Source organism: Ictalurus punctatus, chromosome 4 (assembly GCF_001660625.3).
Source record: "Ictalurus punctatus breed USDA103 chromosome 4, Coco_2.0, whole genome shotgun sequence".
Taxonomy (NCBI): Eukaryota; Metazoa; Chordata; class Actinopteri; order Siluriformes; family Ictaluridae; genus Ictalurus; species Ictalurus punctatus.
Genome location: NC_071284.1, coordinates 23,088,608 through 23,109,471, shown reverse-complemented (window position 1 = coordinate 23,109,471; position 20,864 = coordinate 23,088,608). Strand labels below are relative to the sequence as shown.

At 37.7% G+C, this 20,864-nt stretch overlaps 1 protein-coding gene and 1 long non-coding RNA gene across 2 annotated transcripts in view; one reads left to right on the top strand and one right to left on the bottom strand.

The window, feature by feature from the left end:
- The window catches only part of prx (periaxin), a 33,809-nt gene extending 14,646 nt beyond the window's left edge, over positions 1-19,163 (bottom strand). The window contains exons 1-4 of the mRNA XM_047153179.2: positions 19,005-19,163; positions 10,094-10,134; positions 9,613-9,720; positions 4,850-4,972 (exon numbers count right to left, since the gene is read on the bottom strand). Coding sequence (XP_047009135.2) covers positions 4,850-4,882 — 33 coding nt within the window. The 5' untranslated portion in view covers positions 4,883-4,972; positions 9,613-9,720; positions 10,094-10,134; positions 19,005-19,163. The remainder of the gene's footprint in view (positions 1-4,849; positions 4,973-9,612; positions 9,721-10,093; positions 10,135-19,004) is intronic.
- Positions 1,185-3,698, top strand: LOC124628031 (uncharacterized). Its single transcript, XR_006982416.2, has 2 exons — positions 1,185-2,597; positions 3,070-3,698. It is a non-coding gene; the product is annotated as an uncharacterized LOC124628031 (long non-coding RNA).
- Positions 19,164-20,864: the final 1,701 nt, after the last annotated feature.

Here is a 20,864-nt window from a genome sequence, read left to right as displayed (position 1 = left end):
TTGACTTGGCCATTCCAAACATCCATTTCTTCTTTTTGAGACATTCCTTGGTGGATTTGCTATTGTGCTTAGGATCATTATCCTGTTGAAAGGTCCAGTTTAAGTTTTACTTCAACAGATGGCCTCACATTATCTTCAAGCACTCTTTGATATGATGCAGAATTCATAGTTGAATCAATGAATGCAAGCTGTCCAGTCCCTGAGGGAGTGAAGCAACCCCAAACCATAACATTTCCACCACTGTGCTTCACAGTTGGTATGAGGTGCTTCTCCTGAAAAGCTGTCTTTGGTCAGCACCAAACATGTCTTCTGTTACTGTGGCCAAACAACTCTATCTTTGATTCGTCTGTCCAGAGCACATTATTCCAGAAGGCCTGGTCTTTGTCTATATGCTCAGTGATTAACTGTAGTCTTGCAAAGGCTTTTTCCAGGCACACCTCACATGGAGGTCAAATTTGTGCAACCTCTTTCTGATTGTAGAAGCATGCACTTTGACACCAACAGTTGCAAGAATTACTAGCAGATCCTGTGATGAAATGACTTATTTTTGCATCAGATGGTCTGCTCTTGGGCTGAATTACTTGGGACGGCCAGTCCTGGACAAATTGGCAGTCATTTGAAATCATTTGAAAAACATGACAAATTGTATCATGAATGCTTTTTAAGACATTAGCCCCTGATGTTTTCAAATCCTACAAAATGCCCCTGACTGAAGTGTAGACTTTCAGCTTTAATTCAAGGGGTTTAACAAAAATATTGCATTAACCTTTTAGGAATTACAGCCATTTTTTACAGAGGCCCTGCATTTTCACAGGCTCAAAAGTAATCGGACAATTGCTTGATAAACAGTTTCATGGCCAGGTGTGGCCTGTTTCCTCATTATATCATGACAAATTAAGGAGATACAAGGTCTGGAGTTGATTCTAAGCATTGAATTTTCATTTGGTAAGTGTTTATGGGAACTCTCAATATGTGGTCCAAAGAGGTGTCGATGTAACTGAAGGAGGCCATCATTAGACTAAAAAAAACAAAAAAGACCTATCAGAGAGATAGAAGAAACTTGTGGCAAAATCACCAATTTGGTACATTCGTAAAAAGAAGGAATGCACTAGTGAGCTCAGCAATACCCACAGGTCTGAAGTCCACAGAAGAGAACTAAAGTGGTTGATTGCAGAATTCTTTCCTTGTTGAAGAAAAACCCCTTCACAACATCTAGCCAAGTCAAGAACACTCTGGAGGAGGTAGGCATACAATCAAGTCTACATTCAAGAGACACATTCATGAATGTAAATACAGATGGTGTACCTCAAGATACAAACCACTGGTAACACTCAAGAAGAGAAAGGCCAAATTTGACTTTGCTAACAAACCTCTAAAAAATGCCTGAGCAGTTCTGATGCAAGATTAACCTGTACCAGAATGATGGGGAAAGTATGGAAAAGGAAAGGAAGGGCCCATGATCTAAAGCATTCGACATCACCTGTCAAACATGTCTAGGCAGTGTTATGGTATGGGCATGCATGGCTGCCAATGGAACTGGGTCACTGGCGTTTATTGATGATGTGACTGCTAATAGAAGTAGCAGGGTGAATTCTGAATGTATAGAGCTGTAGTTTCTGCTTAGATTCAGTCAAATGCTGCAAAACTGATAGGACAGCGCTTCACATTACAGATGGATAATGACTAGAGATGCACAGATGAGAGATGCACTGAGAGAATAAAATTTTTACTTGCATTTCTTTCAGAATTGTGGAATTAATTGTTATTAATTTAAAAGACGGCATAAAAGGCAGAACTATCGCTTATTGGTATCGGCCAATAAAGGCTATTTTTCATGCTATCGGCTATCGGCCAATAGTTTAAAAACATCTGATGATCAGCGCCGATTATATCCTGTCAATCAAAAGAGGGCGGGAAAACACATTGATTTCGTGCTATGTGTAAAGAAGATGTCTCTTGTGTGGAATGATGACAAAACTGCAGTTTGTAAGCCCTGTTATCTCTGCATTGCTAACATTTTACACCGGAAGTGAGCAGCAGCGAAACGGGAAACGGGAGTTTTAGCATCAAGTATAATTCCCCCAGCGCTAATCGCGCACTGTTTCCGTGCTGCATTAAAGTGCCAGTACACCGTTGAAAGATTTAAATAAAGATGAGTTGACAAAAAAGTATATATTGCACAGAAAAATATTTGTAGAGTAGTATATTTCATGTCCAATTAATGTTATTGTTACAGTTAATTGTAACCCGCAATGAATTATCAAAAATAAATAATTTATAAAATGCATAAATAAGCTAATCAGTTAAAACACATACATGTAAGAAACAATTAAGAATGGTTAAAAACAGTTTGACAGTGATTTAATGTAAACAAATAGAAGTATGGCTGTAAGGAATTGTGGTGACGCTTCCCCTTTAAGAGGGGCCTTGGCCCATTTTGAAGCAGCACTGAGCAGTGAGTGGAGAGGAGAAGCAGACAGACTAACAAGCTAAAAAGTTAAAAGCTTTTGTGAAATGTTGATTTAGAAGCTCAAAAACAATACTTACCTGTTTGGGCATTTATGAAGATTAAATACAAGAAAACCACAACGTTTTTGGTGAATTTCAACCCCTTTTACTTGAAGTGTTGTGAATGCTGTTGTGAAGTGAATGCTGTAAACGCGAGCAAAGAGCTAACAATGTAACTCTGGAGAAAGCTGCAAACACTACTTACCAGTAATAACTTTGAGTTAGTTAAAGAAGTAAAGTGTGAATTTATATTGTGTTAAGTGATTAAATGTGAGTTTTAGCTTATGTAAAGGAAAAAGATGTTATGGCCTGACGGCAGGAGAGAGGTACTTAGTAGCTATTCTGAGGCCTAATTAAACATGTACAGTAATGTAGCAATAATGTTACGTTTCACAGAAATTGTAAAGGGGTATTTGCATTATTCAAGTGGTTAGAATAATTTATGTCTTTTATGGCCTGGTTCAGTTTTTTTTTTGGTTATTTTTTTATGTTTCTGTTTGAAATTGGACTTTGGTCTGCTGCGTATGGGGACTACGCGCGCGCGCGCACACACAAACACAGACACGGGATACAAGATGGCGAGCCAAACCCATGGACAAAGTTTCTAGAGACAACTTGGCTTCTTCGTGCCAGAGAGGATCTGCTGTGTACGATGGGACTCCGGTAAACTCGCTGCCAGAGCGGTAGGAGTGTTTGGACTAATTTTTTCCCTTGGAACTGAACTGAACTTTTCTGATCTTAATTGAATTTGAAGGTATAAGTGAAACTGAACTTGAGCTGGATCTGAAGTGTTACTTCACATTGTATTCTGTTTCATCATTGTGAATATTATGATTCAAGGTTTAAGAGTGTTTTACTTGCATTGACTTTGATTTGGAAACCACATAAATGTTTCCTCACCTGTAAGGAAAGAAAAAAAGTTAATTCAAGGGATAAAAAAAGAGAGAGAAAATAGGGACACCCTGTTAACCTAAAACAAGATACTTAGACCGGTCTAATCTAATAAAACAAGCTAGGTAAACCAAATTATTTGTGACCTACATGAAGGAAAGGGAAAGAGGGGAAAAAAGGATTAAAGTGGGTTCTACCTACCTTTTGCTACTTGCAGGACAATTCATTGGTTCTGATGTCTGTTTAATATATTGTCTTTGTTGACCTTCAGTAAACTGCCGGCTTTTGTATTTAAAGTACCTGGTGTCTGGTCTAATTCTTTCACCGTTACCCCACTCCATCTGAACCTAGAACTGGCCCAGTAGCTCAATAAAGTTGTATCAGAGCATATGAGTGCTACATAATGTTAAAAAAAGAAGTTCATATTAGGCCTATACATTACCATTTTGATGTTCACTGATGAAGTAGAAATGCTTTTGTTTGTGGTGAGTGAATGTGAGTCTAACAGGAGGTTTTTTAGAATTCACTTAATGTTAATAAGTAATTAATAATGAATTAATAACATTCAATAAGTTAAGAAATCTTTAATCTTCAGAATTTAGTTCATGTGTTAATGTTAATTTGAGTAATGTGTTTTCTGTTTATGAGACCAGTTACTGTGAAACACCTTATTGAAATGGAGAGAATAAAGTTTTTATTTGCATTTTTTCAGAATTGTGGTTATTACAAATTTATAAGAAGGTTTAAAAGGCAGAACTATCGGTATTGGCCCGATATCACTCTGAATAATCGGTTATCGGTATCAGCTCAGAAATTTAGTATCGGTGCATCTCTAATAATGACCCAAAATGTACACTTCAGTGACATCTTAATTGCTTAATTTAAAATCCATTGTGGTGGTGTAAAAAAGGGAAAATTACAAAAATTGTGTCCCTGTCCAAATGCTTATGGACCAGACTGTATGTGATGTAGTGGGGGCCTTTTATATGCTACATTCATCTAAGAAAACCAGCACACAACTCCCCTAGTTCTGGATGAAAATTGCTCTGATGGTCCTCCACTCTAATAACCTTTAACCCTATTCAAAATCTCTAATGAAATACTTTTCAAAATTAATCTAAAGAAAAGTTTTTGATACATTTCTTATACTTAAAGTATCTTGTTTTGTCCTAAATATGAACAACTGAGTACACTCACCTTAGGTATTTAGTATATCTAGTTGTGTCTTTAATGGTATAACAATTATACTACTTGCAACTCACTTCCCGTGTGAGCTCAGCCTCAATTTAACTGTACTTGTACTATACCAGGCTGAACTACCTACTACAATGTTGACGTCAATCTCTCTTATTGGATAATTCTGACCCTTTTGCATTTAGTCTTCCAACAAGCTGCACTGTTGTGAGAAATTAATCATGCACTAACTTTGATTATTATGGTTCTAGCTTACCACAGACTCACTCCTCTCCTTTGAAGGATCCATGCTTGTGAGATTTGAGTGACTCTGTTTCAGGTGTCTTCTTTTTCTACTTAGAACTTGTTTTAGTTCTGCATGTAGTTTCTCCTTCTGAACCTGAAAAAAGTTGTGCAGTATTCTAAGTGCTCTCGTGTCAACTTGTAAGTCTTGGGCCTGGTCCACACTGACACAGGAAATTGTGAAAGTGTTATGCTTTGCTTAAACTAGCATTTTCAGTCCGTTTCCCATAGCATTCACTTCTACAAAGAATTAAAAAGAGATGCTGGGCATAAGCAGTATGTGCCTATGACCTTAACATAATATCTGCCATTTTTATTTGTTTTGACAACTTTAAAAATGCTTTCTTGCACACCCCAATGACTATGTTTACACAGACAGCAATAATCTAATTATTGACCGTATTCTGAATAAGACAATATTGTGATTTAAGGTGTTTACATGAGTCGCTTTTAGAATATTCCTTTCATGTTTCCGTTTTACATGTTATAGAACATAAAGCGATTAACAGCACACGTCATTACGTCCCCTCGCCACGCCGTCCAATGTTCCCTCCAGAATTTCACGTATCTACATACAGTTTTGGATGTTTCATTTTTAATTTTACAAAAGCTTCAAGTGCAGTTAATTATTTGTCATGCTAAATGTGCAAATAGACGATTGCTTGAAGTTGTGGGCTGCATCAGAAACCGCATACTTACCTAATATACAGTGTCTCACAAAAGTGAGTACACCCCTCACATTTTTGTAAATATTTGATTACATCTTTTCATGTGACAACACTGAAGAAATGACACTTTGTTACAATGTAAAGTAGTGAGTGTACAGCTTGTATAACAGTGTAAATACAGTGAGGGAAAAAAGTATTTGATCCCCTGCTGATTTTGTACGTTTGCCCACTGACAAAGAAATGATCAGTCTACAATTTTAATGGCAGGTTTATTTGAACAGTGAGAGACAGAATAACAACAAAAAAAATCCAGAAAAACGCATGTCAAAAATGTTATAAATTGATTTGCATTTTAATGAGGGAAATAAGTATTTGACCCCCTCTCAATCAGAAAGATTTCTGGCTCCCAGGTGTCTTTTATACAGGTAATGAGCTGAGATTAGGAGCACACTCTTAAAGGAAGTGCTCCTAATCTCAGCTTGTTACCTGTATAAAAGACACCTGTCCACAGAAGCAGTCAATCAATCAGATTCCAAACTCTCCACCATGGCCAAGACCAAAGAGCTCTCCAAGGATGTCAGGGACAAGATTGTAGACCTACATAAGTCTGGAATGGGCTACAAGACCATTGCCAAGCAGCTTGGTGAGAAGGTGACAACAGTTGGTGCGATTATTCGCAAATGGAAGAAACACAAAAGAACTGTCAATCTTCCTCGGCCTGGGGCTCCATGCAAGATCTCACCTCGTGGAGTTGCAACGATCATGAGAACAGTGAGGAATCAGCCCAGAACTACACGGGAGGATCTTGTCAATGATCTCAAGGCAGCTGGGACCATAGTCACCACGAAAACAATTGGTAACACACTACGCCGTGAAGGACTGAAATCCTGCAGCGCCCGCAAGTCCCCCTGCTCAAGAAAGCACATATACATGCCCGTCTGAAGTTTGCCAATGAACATCTGAATGATTCAGAGGACAACTGGGTGAAAGTGTTGTGGTCAGATGAGACCAAAATGGAGCTCTTTGGCATCAACTCAACTCGCCGTGTTTGGAGGAGGAGGAATGCTGCCTATGACCCCAAGAACACCATCCCCACCGTCAAACATGGAGGTGGAAACATTATGCTTTGGGGGTGTTTTCCTGCTAAGGGGACAGGACAACTTCACCGTATCAAAGGGACGATGGACGGGGCCATGTACCGTAAAAATCTTGGGTGAAAACCTCCTTCCCTCAGCCAGGGCTTTGAAAATGGGTCGTGGATGGGTATTCCAGCATGACAATGACCCAAAACACTCGGCCAAGGCAACAAAAGAGTGGCTCAAGAAGAAGCACATTAAGGTCCTGGAGTGGCCTAGCCAGTCTCCAGACCTTAATCCCATAGAAAATCTGTGGAGGGTGCTGAAGGTTCGAGTTGGCAAACGTCAGTCTCGAAACCTTAATGACTTGGAGAAGATCTGCAAAGAGGAGTGGGACAAAATCCCTCCTGAGATGTGTGCAAACCTGGTGGCCAACTACAAGAAACGTCTGACCTCTGTGACTGCCAACAAGGGTTTTGCCACCAAGTACTAAGTCATGTTTTGCAGAGGGGTCAAATACATATTTCCCTCATTAAAATGCAAATCAATTTATAACTTTTTTGACATGCGTTTTTCTGGATTTTCTTGTTGTTATTCTGTCTCTCACTGTTCAAATAAATCTACCATTAAAATTATAGACTGATCATTTCTTTGTCAGTGGGCAAACGTACAAAATCAGCAGGGGATCAAATACTTTTTTCCCTCACTGTATGCTGTCCCCTCAAAATAACTCAACACACATCCATTAATGTCTAAACCGCTGGCAACAAAAGTGAGTACACCCCCAAGTGAAAATGTCCAAATTGGGCCCAAAGTGTCTATTTTGTGTGGCCACCATTATTTTCCAGCACTGCCTTAACCCTCTTGGGCATGGAGTTCACCAGAGCTTCACAGCTTGCCACTGGAGTCCTCTTCCACTCCTCCATGACAGCATCACGGAGCTGGTGGATGTTAGAGACCTTGTGCTCCTCCACTTTCCGTTTGAGGATGCCCCACAGATGCTCAATAGGGTTTAGGTCTTGAGACATGCTTGGCCAGTCCATCACCTTCACCCTCAGCTTCTTTAGCAAAGCATTGGTCGTCTTGGAGGTGTGTTTGGGGTCGTTATCATGCTGGAATACTGCATACTGATCATGCTCTGCTTCAGTATGTCACAGTACATGTTGGCATTCATGGTTCCCTCAATGAACTGTAGCTCCCCAGTGCCGGCAGCACTCATGCAGCCCCAGACCATGACACTCCCACCACCATGCTTGAGTGTAGGCAAGACACACTTGTCTTTGTACTCCTCACCTGGTTGCCGCCACACATGCTTGACACCATCTGAACCAAATAAGCTTATCTTGGTCTCATCAGACCACAGGACATGGTTCCAGTAATCCATGTCCTTAGTCTGCTTGTCTTCAGCAAATTGTGCAGGCTTTCTTGTGCATCATCTTTAGAAGAGGCTTCCTTTTGGGATGACAGCCATGCAGACCAATTTGATGCAGTGTGCGGCGTATGGTCTGAGCACTGACAGGCTGACCCCCCCCCCCCCACCCCTTCAACCTCTGCAGCAATGCTGGCAGCACTCATATGTCTATTTGCCAAAGACAACCTCTGGATATGACACTGAGCAGGTGCACTCAACTTCTTTGGTCGACCATGGCGAGGCCTGTTCTGAGTGGAACCTGTCCTGTTAAACCGCTGTATGGTCTTGGCCACCGTGCTGCAGCTCAGTGTCAGGGTCTTGGCAATCTTCTTATAGCCTAGGCCATCTTTATGTAGAGCAACAATTCTTTTTTTTCAGATCCTCAGAGAGTTCTTTGCCATGAGGTGCCATGTTGAACTTCCAGTGACCAGTATGGAGTGTGAGAGCAATGACACCAAATTTAACACACCTGCTCCCCATTCACACCTGAGACCTTGTAACACTAACAAGTCACATGACACCGGGGAGGGAAAATGGCTAATTGGGCCCAATTTGGACATTTTCACTTAGGGGTGTACTCACTTTTGTTGCCAGCGGTTTAGACATTAAAGGCTGTGTGTGAGTTATTTTGAGGGGACAGCAAATTTACACTGTAACACAAGCTGTACACTCACTACCTTACATTGTAGCAAATTGTCATTTCTTCAGTGTTGTCACATGAAAAGATATAATCAAATATTTACAAAAATGTGAGGGGTGTACTCACTTTTGTGAGATACTGTATATTAGCTGAAGTACATGTATTACACCTACTATATAGCAGGTAAGTACACGGTTTCGGATGCAGCCGTGCTCTCTTGTTGGCCATCAACCAGTTGAGCACTGCCATGAGTGTATGTGTCCTGTCTCACAATGCGTTGAAAACTCCCACACAACGTTAACAGTGTGATTAAGGTGTGTACATGTTTTAATTCGATTTGTGTTTACTTCGAGTATGACTTTAGTCGGATTAAGGTAATCAGAAATTTCTGTTTACATGGTAGTTTCTTAATCAGAGTATTGTCTTCATCGGGTTATTATCGGATTATTGTTGTCCATGTAAACGTACTGAGTGTCACTCATATTCTATACAAAGCAGTCAAATGTGAAATTAAAATTTTATTAAAATGCAATACTGAAAACTGTCTCCAAATATGTTGAGCAGTCTTCAAATTATGGAGATCACATGACAATCATACATCAGCTAAAAAAAAAAAAAAGCTACGTTTTCTCTTATTCTCATTACATTGTTAAAATGGCATTTTCTAATTTATGCACTTTTGAAGAGTGGTTTTGAGGAGATGCATAGTTGGTGGTCAAAATCTGTTTTAGTGAGGATGAAAAGGCAACGTGTAAATTTACCTGTACTAGTGTGGACTACGCCTTTTTACTAATTAAAAAATTACAGAATTTGCTGACATAACCATTATACCTTTTAATAACTTAAACATTTGTCACTAATTTGCTCAATTTCTTATCTATTAAAATGCTGTGGAAATATTTAGTTATAGTAGAATTTGAGACTCTTATAACTGACACTCACAACTCTTTCTGGGCTGTCCTGATCTTCTGTGGAGATGCAGAGGCGCTGCCTGATTTGAGGAACAGAGTGAGGCCTGTCCAGTGGAGGTGACTGTCTTCTGTCTTTTACCTGCTCACACAAAGACGTAACAAAGAATAGATGTTCTTGTATAATACTTGTGGATCACAAACCAGACAGTATTTTTGTTCTATTCCAGTTTCTAAACAAGACAGAATACTCAATGTTGCTCAGCCATGTTAGGTACAAGAGTGGAACCAAAATATTCCTAATAGCCGAATTCCTAATAGCTGACTTGAGTACAGAATACTTGAGTACTGATTATTGTATATGGATTATATGTAGCATATACCTTTTGAGTTGTGGCATGACAGGTAAAGCAAATAATAGTTATTGTGTATTTATTATGATGACACTTTACTAGCAGTATGGTGCAACAAATGTGACATAATGGCTAATAAAAATAATAGGTGTGTGAACTCACAGGTGGATTAGATTGGCTGTCCTCCAATTCTCTGTCGGAGTCTGAAAACAAATCAAGTCATATAAAGATATGCAGTATAATCATCAGGAAATAATCAGTTCTACAGAGCCACAAGAAAAAATGTTATTGACCAATTTCAACTAATTTTAATTGTGTAATTTTGCTTGCACACTCTAGTGCAAAAAACACATATTACTACTCCTTGACCAAGAGCTCCCTCTGTTCCATTAAAATCTCAGTGAAAACTTTGTCATTTAAGTCAGACTCCATTTCAAACACAGTTCTCTGAGACACATGATGGCACCAAATCTTCTACAAGTACTATAATATAAAACGGAAACATGCCTGAAATAACTGTTCCTTTTATTAAACTTCAAATTTGACTTTTATAAAGACCAACTTATGTATGACTTGAAGTATAGCTCTGCCACAAGATTTATTAAGGATCACCATTCATTTTCTATTATCCAATGGTTGTTTAGATATTGTTCACATTTTTCCAAACAAGAGAGAGGTATCAAAGCTGTCATGGGTGATCTCAGGGGTTATGTTTCTCTATATGATTATGAAATATGGTTTCTTGTGGTTCCTCATGGTTGAGTTCCAGTGTTGGGTTACTAAGTTACTCAAAAAAAGTAATCCACTACAGACTACTAATTATTACTTTAAAATTATAATTGGATTACATTTCTGATTGCTACATGTAAAAAGTAATCAGATTTCTAATTAGTTTATGTTCACGTTACTTTTAAATCCTAGCAAATCTATAAAATACACTACAAAGTGAAACTTGGTTCTTTCAGTAATTTTAGTGCATGTCCATGTGTGACATGATCAGAAAAAGTTGGATTTATAATAAAACTTGCCTCGGGTGTTACTGTTTGTAGGATTACCACACCGATAAAATATAAAACTTTTCTAACTAGTTTGGTGTTGCTAGCTAAGGAGAGGCACAACTAAGCTATCCCTGTATGGTTTTAGCTGCTACAGAGCCATGGAAAGTACATTATCTTTCCTTATGACATTTGTTGGTTTCCTGGCCCTGACTCAACTTTTAAGCACAGTCCAGAAATTTTCGATATGGTTGAGATCAGGACTTTGGGAAGGCCATTTCATAAGGTTAATGTTAGCCTGCTTTTTCCATTCCACAACCAGCTTTGATGTGTGTTCGGGTTTATTTTCCTGCTGCAACACCCAATTGTGTCCAAGTTTCATCCGTCTGGCTGATGGTTTTTGCTTAATGATTCTAAGGTAATCCTCCTTCATTATTCCATCCACTGGCAGCAAAACAGCCCCAGAGCATAATGTTACTACCACCATGCTTAACAGTTGGTACAGTGTTCTTGGGAACGCCTCACTTTTATTCCTCCAAACATACCTCTGGTCATTTTGGCCAAACAACTCAATCTTTGTCTCATCTGACCATAAAGCTTTCCTCCAGAAGGCTTCTTCTTTGTTCATATGGTCAATTTCCATGCAGCTGAGGGTGACAGTTTGGGTCTTCTTCCAGACCTTTACAAAGTGGCCACACTTCCCAATAACTTGTACAATTGTTTGAACTGATGATCTTGGAATCTGCAATTGGTTAGAAATGGCTCCAAGAGACATTCCTGACTTGTGTAAATCCACCATCCTCTTTTTCAGATCTGCACTGTGCTCCTTGGACTTCCCATAGTACTGTGTGTTGGTCAATCATCCAATGAGTGCTGTCAAACAAACCTTTTTTATGTTGGCACAGAGAAGCTGCCAGCTGTAGTCAATGTAGTCATGATCACTAACAAGAAATAAAGAGGCCTTGGTCTTGGCAAATTAAAGAAAATTTTGGAACTTTCAGCACCACTGAAGTAATAATCTTTGATTACAGAAAACCCCAAATGAATAAAAATTTGTCAACCAAATTCATTTTATTTTTATTAAAGATGTTTGTTGTGCAGTCACAAACCTACATATAAATAATGACATATTTTTAATGGAGCAATATGTTTACTTACTAATAATAGCTGTACAGAAATGAAAATGTTAGGCTTGTTGACTTGACTATTTAATTTATCATGACAGACATTGCTATAGTTAACGGACACCATTCAGATTCTTTCCGTGGTGCTTTTTACTCTCAGCAGTAAGTAAGTATGCAGTGCCACACCCTTCTCTGGTTGCTATCAAGCATTCCAATGGTGTTCACCTTCAAACTGCTTATTTCTCATTCCTCTTCAAGAGGCAGAGCCAAGTGGCTATCCCACTTATATAAAGTCATTATTCTGTTAACCACAATGTGGGCCAGACACTAGTACAGTGAGTATTTTAATTACAGTTACACACCAGGTAACCTGTCACTGAAGCTAGTCAAACATTGTATAAAGATAAATACCAGTAACGGATAGCAATATATGAGTGCAAATATACATTAAAACCATGGCCATGACTAGCTATGAGGGCACTGATACCTGGACCTTTGTAATTTTGCATGGTTTTGTACTTTGGTTCTTTTGTTCTTCATACTGTATACAGTGTTCAAAAGTAACATCTTATTTTCTAGAATCGAATGCATTGCATTTTGCATAAGTTTGTCATCTTTATGTAAATAGTCTATAATATGAAAAAAATTATAATTTCAGTTATCTAATTTGTAATAATTTGATAAATTAGACAATTTATTAATTTTAAGAGTTCCACACTATTGTTCTTTAATAGTAAATCACAGTGACAATTGTTAAAAATATGTAAGGGAAAATACAGAACATACACTGTAAGAAATACTGATATGTCTTTGTCTTAGATCTTATGGCTGACAAAATGTTACATTTGAATAAGTAGACAAAATTAATCGTATGCTCATGCTAATATACCATTCACTGTATAATTTTTAATGAAATATGAATTAAGAATTGTGAAATTTCCTATATTTGGAGGCTGAAATAAATAGGCTGTCTTGTAAATAAAAACATTTCAATCAATAAAAATTAAATGGTCCGATTGGAGTCAGAGCAGTTTATGGATTATGGAAGTATAACATAACGGAGATTTTTAAAATAGCAGTTGATGTACAATAGTACACATTCTGCATTGTGCTGCAGTATATTAACTGATGCATTTCCATAATGAGGACCTAACTAAAATTTTTATTTTGATTATAGAAATTTTTAGAATGGACATTGTCTCAAAGCAGCTTTACAGAAATATATAAACACAGGATACAGATTTTAAGTGTGTGAATTTATCCCTATTGAGTGAGCCGGTGGTGACAGTGGTGAGGAAGAAACCTTGAGAGAAACCAGACTCAGAACGGAACCCGTCCTCATCTGTGTAACAACAAATAGTATGAAAGTAAAAGAAAGTTCATTACGGTTTGCACATGAAGTCTTTGTTGAACTAGTCCACTGTTCACTAAAGGAGACCCGAGTGCAAATCTACATGTAAGATATATGGTTAAAAATGTAAATCCCAGTGCTATTTACAGAATGTTATTAGGTTTGTTTACGTGCACAAATTAACTAAACTACATGAGCCAATGTGTCTTTGAGTGGGACTGGTGGGCCCTTCATGATTTGTGAGTGGGTACATGGCACTCAAATATTCTCATAGATATCCTGTTCTGTTAACTAGCTAGCTAGCATTAGCTGTGAAGATTATAAATGAGTAAGACTTAAAATCCTCTAAAGCTTGTTATCTCATGTTAGCTAGTGAGACTATAAATACATGTATATGTATAAATGTGTATCTATAAATGTATAAAAGTCCTTCTCGACCCCATCCCCACACCCAGAGCTGTTCTATGGACTCAACATAATATAGTGATCAATCTGCAGATAGCAGACATAATATACTGTTGCAGAAAGTCAGACTGAAGGTGGAGGATTTGAATGGTCAGCTGTCTGACTGCACTATTTTAATTTAGAGTAATATTTAACAATTGGAATGCATGCAAAAGAGGACAGGAGTTGTAGTCACAGGGTTGAACATTAGTTTGTTAGCATTGAACATTAGTTTGTTAGCAGAAGTTTGTCCAGTGGAGTGACTGCCTGCATTCTGCTGTATATGTGTATGCATATGTGTGTGTTATATAACTAATTGACTGAAATAAGCAGCTGCACTCATGTGATGCTATACCCCTAGGAGCGGTCTGCAGGAATGTTGTTGCTCAAACTTGATCTTTATTTAGATGCACAATGCTGTGACACATCTGCCTCCATAATCAACAGATTAGCATCTGGTTGTGTAAACAGGCTGAGTGTGTCTATTGCGCACACTCAAAGTAGACTGACTGACAGATAAAACTGCACTAGCTTGGGTACATTTAGTATATAATGTCCTGTAACAATTATGTGACAAATTACTTTTGTCACATTATTTAATGAGTTGCAGTAAATTTGTTTATGTTTATAAGGCTATAAATAACAATTTTTTTTGTGTGTAGGGCAGTACTACTGGCCAATGTAACATCCTGTTACACTGCTGGATTCTTTTCTGGGTATCTTAATTATTTTGGCAAGAGCCTTTCCACTCATTGTATTCTCATAAACAGTGAATTGACAACAGCCAACACTGACCTTTAGTCTAAGACTGATGTGAGATTTTTCCACTTAAAGCTATGCAATACACCTCCTATGCACCTCTTTAATTTTTCTTCTGCCAGTGTGGGACAGCAGCTTTTGTTTATAGTCTGCTGTGTCTGGTGACATACACTGTATGGTTTTGTATGTTTTAGGTAGGATGCATTATGATGCATTTTCACATAAGCAGTATTAAAAGGTGCTATTTCTCACTGGTCTGATGACTGTACTGAGATGGTGAGAAAACATCTGTCTGTCTGTCTGTCTGTCTGTCTATCTATCTCTCTCCCTCTCTCTCTCTCAACTCTCCCTGCTGGAAGTGACATCTCACCCATTCTCCTGAATGGAAACAGGAAATGGTGCATTGTAAACAAAAAACTGAAATGTTTCTGGAAATACATGATACAGGCAAACTATCCTTTTTCGCTGAAGGTTTAGTTTCAAAGTGAATAAAAATTGATCCAAAGATGTATTTCTCCAACACAACTCTATTACTCTTCATTATCAGTTGAGTACAGGGTATACTTATTGAGTGAAAGCATAGGTCTGATGATGCACAACACATTGACAGCTCTAACTGAGTCACACTCTAAAAAACACTGGGTTAAAAACAACCCCAATTGGGTTATTTTTAGTCCAACAGCTGGGTAAATATAGGACAGAACACATTTTGGGCTAAACTAACCATCAAGTTGGGTTGTTGATTTTAACCCAGCATATAGGCTAATGTAAAGGCTAGGTTAATGTTTTCAGGGTTATTTTTACCATTAAGAAAATGCCAAATATACAGTCATTATAAACAAATATGTCAGCATGGTATCTCCTTTATTTATACACAAGAAGGTGTTCAGAAATGTAATGCTAGAGCTGCTAAAGTTGTGTTTATATGTAGACTTTGTAGTATATGACTCAAATAAGTCATATTTAAGAGGAAAACATCAGACTCTGATCAAAGGAGACATTTAAAACATCCACACACACACACACAAAAAAAACCCCTGAGTAACCAACTTACGATCCAGTGGGCATTACAAACAAGATAGTGGTGCATTAAATGTCATGTAAACTGGACTGTTGTCACACATTTTTGCTTTTTCTAGCGTACAATAATAGTTTTATGGAAAATATATTGATACAAATATTATTTATCCAAATAAATCTAACAGTCTCTGTGTAAACCGTTACCTCCACCTGAGGTGAAGTCAAAGTTGATTTGACCCAAGGAGCTGGGCTGTTGTGTTGGGGTGGGGGACTTAGAAAATAACCCAATGTAACCCAATAAATGACCCATATTCCCAACACAGTGTTTGGATAGAAAAAATAACCCAGCATTTTTGGAATGCAGGAGCAGGTATTATGGTACATTCCAATAAAGTTGTGTTCACCACATTTACAAAAATATTTGAATAAAAGTGTGGCTAAACTTACTATTGTTCAAATGACACAATCTATAAATTCGCATGCAAAAGAGTACTACAAAAGCGTTAACATCACTGCTCTCAATACTCTTTGGTCAAATGGTCCTCCCTACATACTTGTCCTGATATTCATTGGTTAATTTTAATTTACACGACTCCCCCCAGTGAATTTTCTCTAAATTTATGTCACTTGCTACAGCCAATGTCTGTTAAAGTATAACAGCAGGTATCTCTCCATATTCAATTAAATACCACTTTAGTTTCCTAATCATTTCAGACTGTTGCTGCAAAGGAGTAGTTCTGTAGAAGAACGTCTTACAAAAACATCAAAGCTGGATAAATGAACCCCATTTCTGTTTATAAGTAATATATTTATAAGGACCGTTTTACTGAAACAGGTTCCTGTTGTCTCTCTAAGTAAGCACTTTTATAAATGAAAACATTTCTGTGTGTTGTGTTGTTATGAGTGTGTGTGTGTGTGTGTGTGTGTGTGTGTTAGCATTTGAATGACGTATGTGTGTGAATCAAATGCTAAACACTGGATCTCTCTCAGTGTTAAATTATGTACCGTTAAATAATAAAGAGCTGAGAGAATGCGAGTTTAGTTCATTACAGCTAACGAAATTAAAACATCCTTGGAATGAAATAAATAGTTGTATTTTTTAGCACAAAATAAATGGAAGACCATTGATTTTCAGACTGCTTTGTGGAGAAACAAAAGATTTATTCATTATTTTAAAAGGTAGGGATCACTATGAGGCATTCCTACACTGCATTGAGACCTATCTTTAGACTGTCAACATGTTTCACACGCATTTCTTACTCTCACTGCTGGAGACACTCTGCAGTATTGCACCATTAAAAGGAATACCTTCATTTTACCTAAGTAAACAAGTTGGCTAAAGTAAAAGTAAAATATTTGTATGATATTTCATGCAAGGTATGCTGTTATTTCAACATTTCAAAATAGTCTCCTGTTTTGTGTAGTGGGGCTTCTTTTACGTGATGTACTTTTATTTTGAAAAAGCATTTGTTTCAATTTCTGCCCAGTTAATCAGAAATCTATTTCTACTCACTAAATCTGGATGGATTAAATAGACTAGTTTTCACAGCTATCTCCAAATTAGGTACACTGATCTGCATATAAATGAGCTCTGCCACACGGTGAGCTGTATTTCACCAAGGTACAAGTGGTAACTGAGCCCATAAGTCATACAGTGCTCTAAAGCTCACCGCCAAGACTGCATGACACAACCGAAGAACTGGATGCCGTTTGAGGCAGATATTTATGGACAAAAAATGTGGGTGTGATAGATTATCATTACTCATTACCTACGTAAGCCTTATAGCAAAACTAAAAAAACAAGCTTTGCACATGTCTCACTGTTATATACTACATTTACCTGTAGTGTGTGTGTGTGTGTGTGTGTGTGTGAGAAAGAGAGAGAGAGAGAGAGAGTTTTTACAATCAATTTAAAAAATCCCAATCAGCAACACACAAACAACTATGCTGTTTTTATAATCAATATTCTGTTTACTCACTTTGTCCTCCACTAGGAATCAGATTTTAGTCTGCATTTCCATTCTACACTGACACTTTGAATAAAAACCAGTGTATAAGACCAAATTGAAAACAAAGAGCTCCTATTATGTGTGTTCAAAAATAATAAACACCACCAAGATTTCACTACACAGTGCTATCTAAGTTATGGCATGCAGAGACTTGGGTCTTATGACTGGAGACTGCAGCTGTTGCCTCTCTGTAAAACTAATTTAGAGACAGCTCCAACACACACGGACACACACACGGACACACAAACACACACGCCTGCATACTTCATAGCTCAGGTCAAGTGTATATGGCAGTACCAGTCTACAAATAAATCTCACATGCTCATGAGGACCACCGGCTGCAAATTATATCAACAATGCACTGCATAAAGAAAGTAGCACACACACATAAAGTTGTTTAATTATAATTAATAACAAACTGAACACAGATAAATGTTTATTTAGCATCAGTTTGCAAACACAGGTCATGCAGTGCAGCTAAAATAACTCTGGCCATTGTACATTTGTTCCCAGAGTTCTGTTTCTGTGCCTATAGGACCTGACTGATTGCACAGATAAATATGTTTTTAAGGAGTTTAGAATAAAAAATATAAATAAATAAAAACTTTTCAGGTTTTAAGCAGGAAAGCAGCAACCTTTTTAAGATAGATAGCATTGCTGAATTGCATCATGCTAGGAGAGTGTTTTTAAGTGAAGCTTTCCAACAAACCACCCCTTATTCTGCTTCATGCGACACAAGCGTTTATTTATACAGTACCTTTTAAAGGCCTTAGAAAATAGAGAACTGTCAACACTAAATCATTTACACTTTGGCCCTCACTAATACAAATGTAATCTCTAACTAACAGACAAAAAGCAGTTACATAGTATTACATCTGGAAATAATACCAAATCCAAATTCGAGATTGTGAAAACACAAGACTGTACACAACTTTAAATTACAGCTTAACAATTTTAAAAGCTTTTTCACTTTTGCTATAGATAGTTTATGGGTTTATACTTCCATAACACAGTTATTACACATTTGTTTACTTAATATAATGCAATTTCAAAGACTACACTGTTATATATATATATATATATATATATATATATATATATATATATATATATATATAAAATATACACACACACACACATATATATCACCAGCACACTGGTAGAAGGTTTTGAGTCACATACACATTTTTATATTGCATTATAAAACTGCTTTCTGCATGTTTTCATTATTTATTGAGTGTACTCTGTATAAACGTTCATTGCTGACGTTCGCAAATAGATATCAATATATCTGCTGTTGCATCTATTCAGCACCCTAAAGAGCACACTTTGGTGACCAGTTTAAGGAGAGAGAAAGAGCCTTGTACCTACCGTAATCAATGACTCCTTTTGAAACTGTGCATGACTAAAAATCTCAAATGATTATTAATACCAACACAGACAGACACATTCACTCACTGCCCTCTGACAGCCAGCCTTCTGCCCTGACTGAGCTTGGCTAATTTAGAAAATGGGACTACATTTGTAGAAAAGCAGTTGGGTGAAGCCCACAGGATGGCCCATGTAGGGAGGGAGTAAGGGCAACAGGCCGAAGCCCAAGGGATGGCCCATGTAGGGAGCGAGGAAGGGAGGGAGGAAGGGAGGGAGGAAGGGAGGGAGGAAGAGGTGGATGGCAACTGGACAAAGCCCAAGGGATGCTCATTGTAGGGTGGTAGGAAGAAAGCAAGGAACAGTAAGGTAGATATGGTTGATTTGTACTAGTAGTTTCCCCAGCATGATGCAAATATTCATCTATGTTCACAATGCTAATGTGCTATAAAGTTAATAATGCATTCTTTAAATATTTTCTTCTGTACACGTTTAAACCAGACACACTGAGTTACATTCAATAATAGGGCATGTTTAATTAGGTCTCAGATCTGTCATCCTGAAACCAGGACCAAATGAATAACAGACAGATATTATTTGAGTTGTTTTGCATGACATGTGTTGGTGATCCAGTACTAATTAACAATTAGTCTGTGTGAGCTGCGCAAAGGCCTACATTGTTGTGAGTTATAACAGTTGGATTTAGGCATGGAGTTAAGTGTCAGCAGAATGAAGTTCCGATACCATTCAAGTGTAGGGAGTAGACCGGGAGACAGTGTCACATGACTTGGCAAATTGGTTGGAGCACATACCTTAAAGCACACTCATACTAGTATAATGTGATTTATTTTTTTGAGATTACTACTTAGTTTTACACACACACATACACACGATAAGCAACTCAGATAGCATTAGATATAACATTAAAAATAGCAATTTTATCATAAACTAGTGATTGTATCTGATGTGAATCTCTTCCATGGGCACATTCAGGAAGTCTGTGCTACACCCAAGCAGATAAACACACTTGTACACATAATTCCTTCTCAGATAAAACAAGTGTGGCAGCAGAACAATGCAGACGGCCTTCCCTGTTCACCTCGACCACCACATTTAACATTATTTACAAAAAGGAAAGACAGCTCAGGAAACAGGCTAGAGACAACCTAAATAGACACTTAACCTTCCTGTAGTGTTTAATTCTTAACATTGTTGGGTCCCATTGCCAATTTTAATTTTACTATCTGTTGTGTTATAAAATACCTAATATATCTGATATGACATATGTGGAATGAGAGCCTTCTAGGTTCTACATTCTACAACCATAAAAGTGAACCATAACAGTGTCTATTTTTATATTAAATTTTTCATAATATTGTACCATGATAATAAAATTCAAAATAGTTATAGTTAATGTTATGCTATACAGTAACATTATAATAACATATAGCCCTGATTACAGAGCTGAAAGTGGAAAAAATGCAAGAAGTCTGCTTAAAACAATGTTATAACTTCAGATGAACATACGTACTCACCTGTGCTGGAAGATGGTGTCCAGTTGACACAAAAAATCCCTCTCAGACACTCACACATAATTGATAGTGATACAAAACACACTCTCAAACACTGCACACACAAACTAAACAGAAATAGGGGTGCACTTAGCCCTGTTCTTCTCAGGTTGCTGGATTAGTCTGCTGGACAGGGTCAGAGAGAAGATCTGTGCTAGACCCCAATATATATGCTGTCTTCAAACATTATAGTCCAGTCAGGGTATTCCATATCCATCAGGGTACATCAACTGGATGCTATCCTGTTGTGGTGCATTGTGGAACTTCATGAGTGCAGGATATTATAATGCTA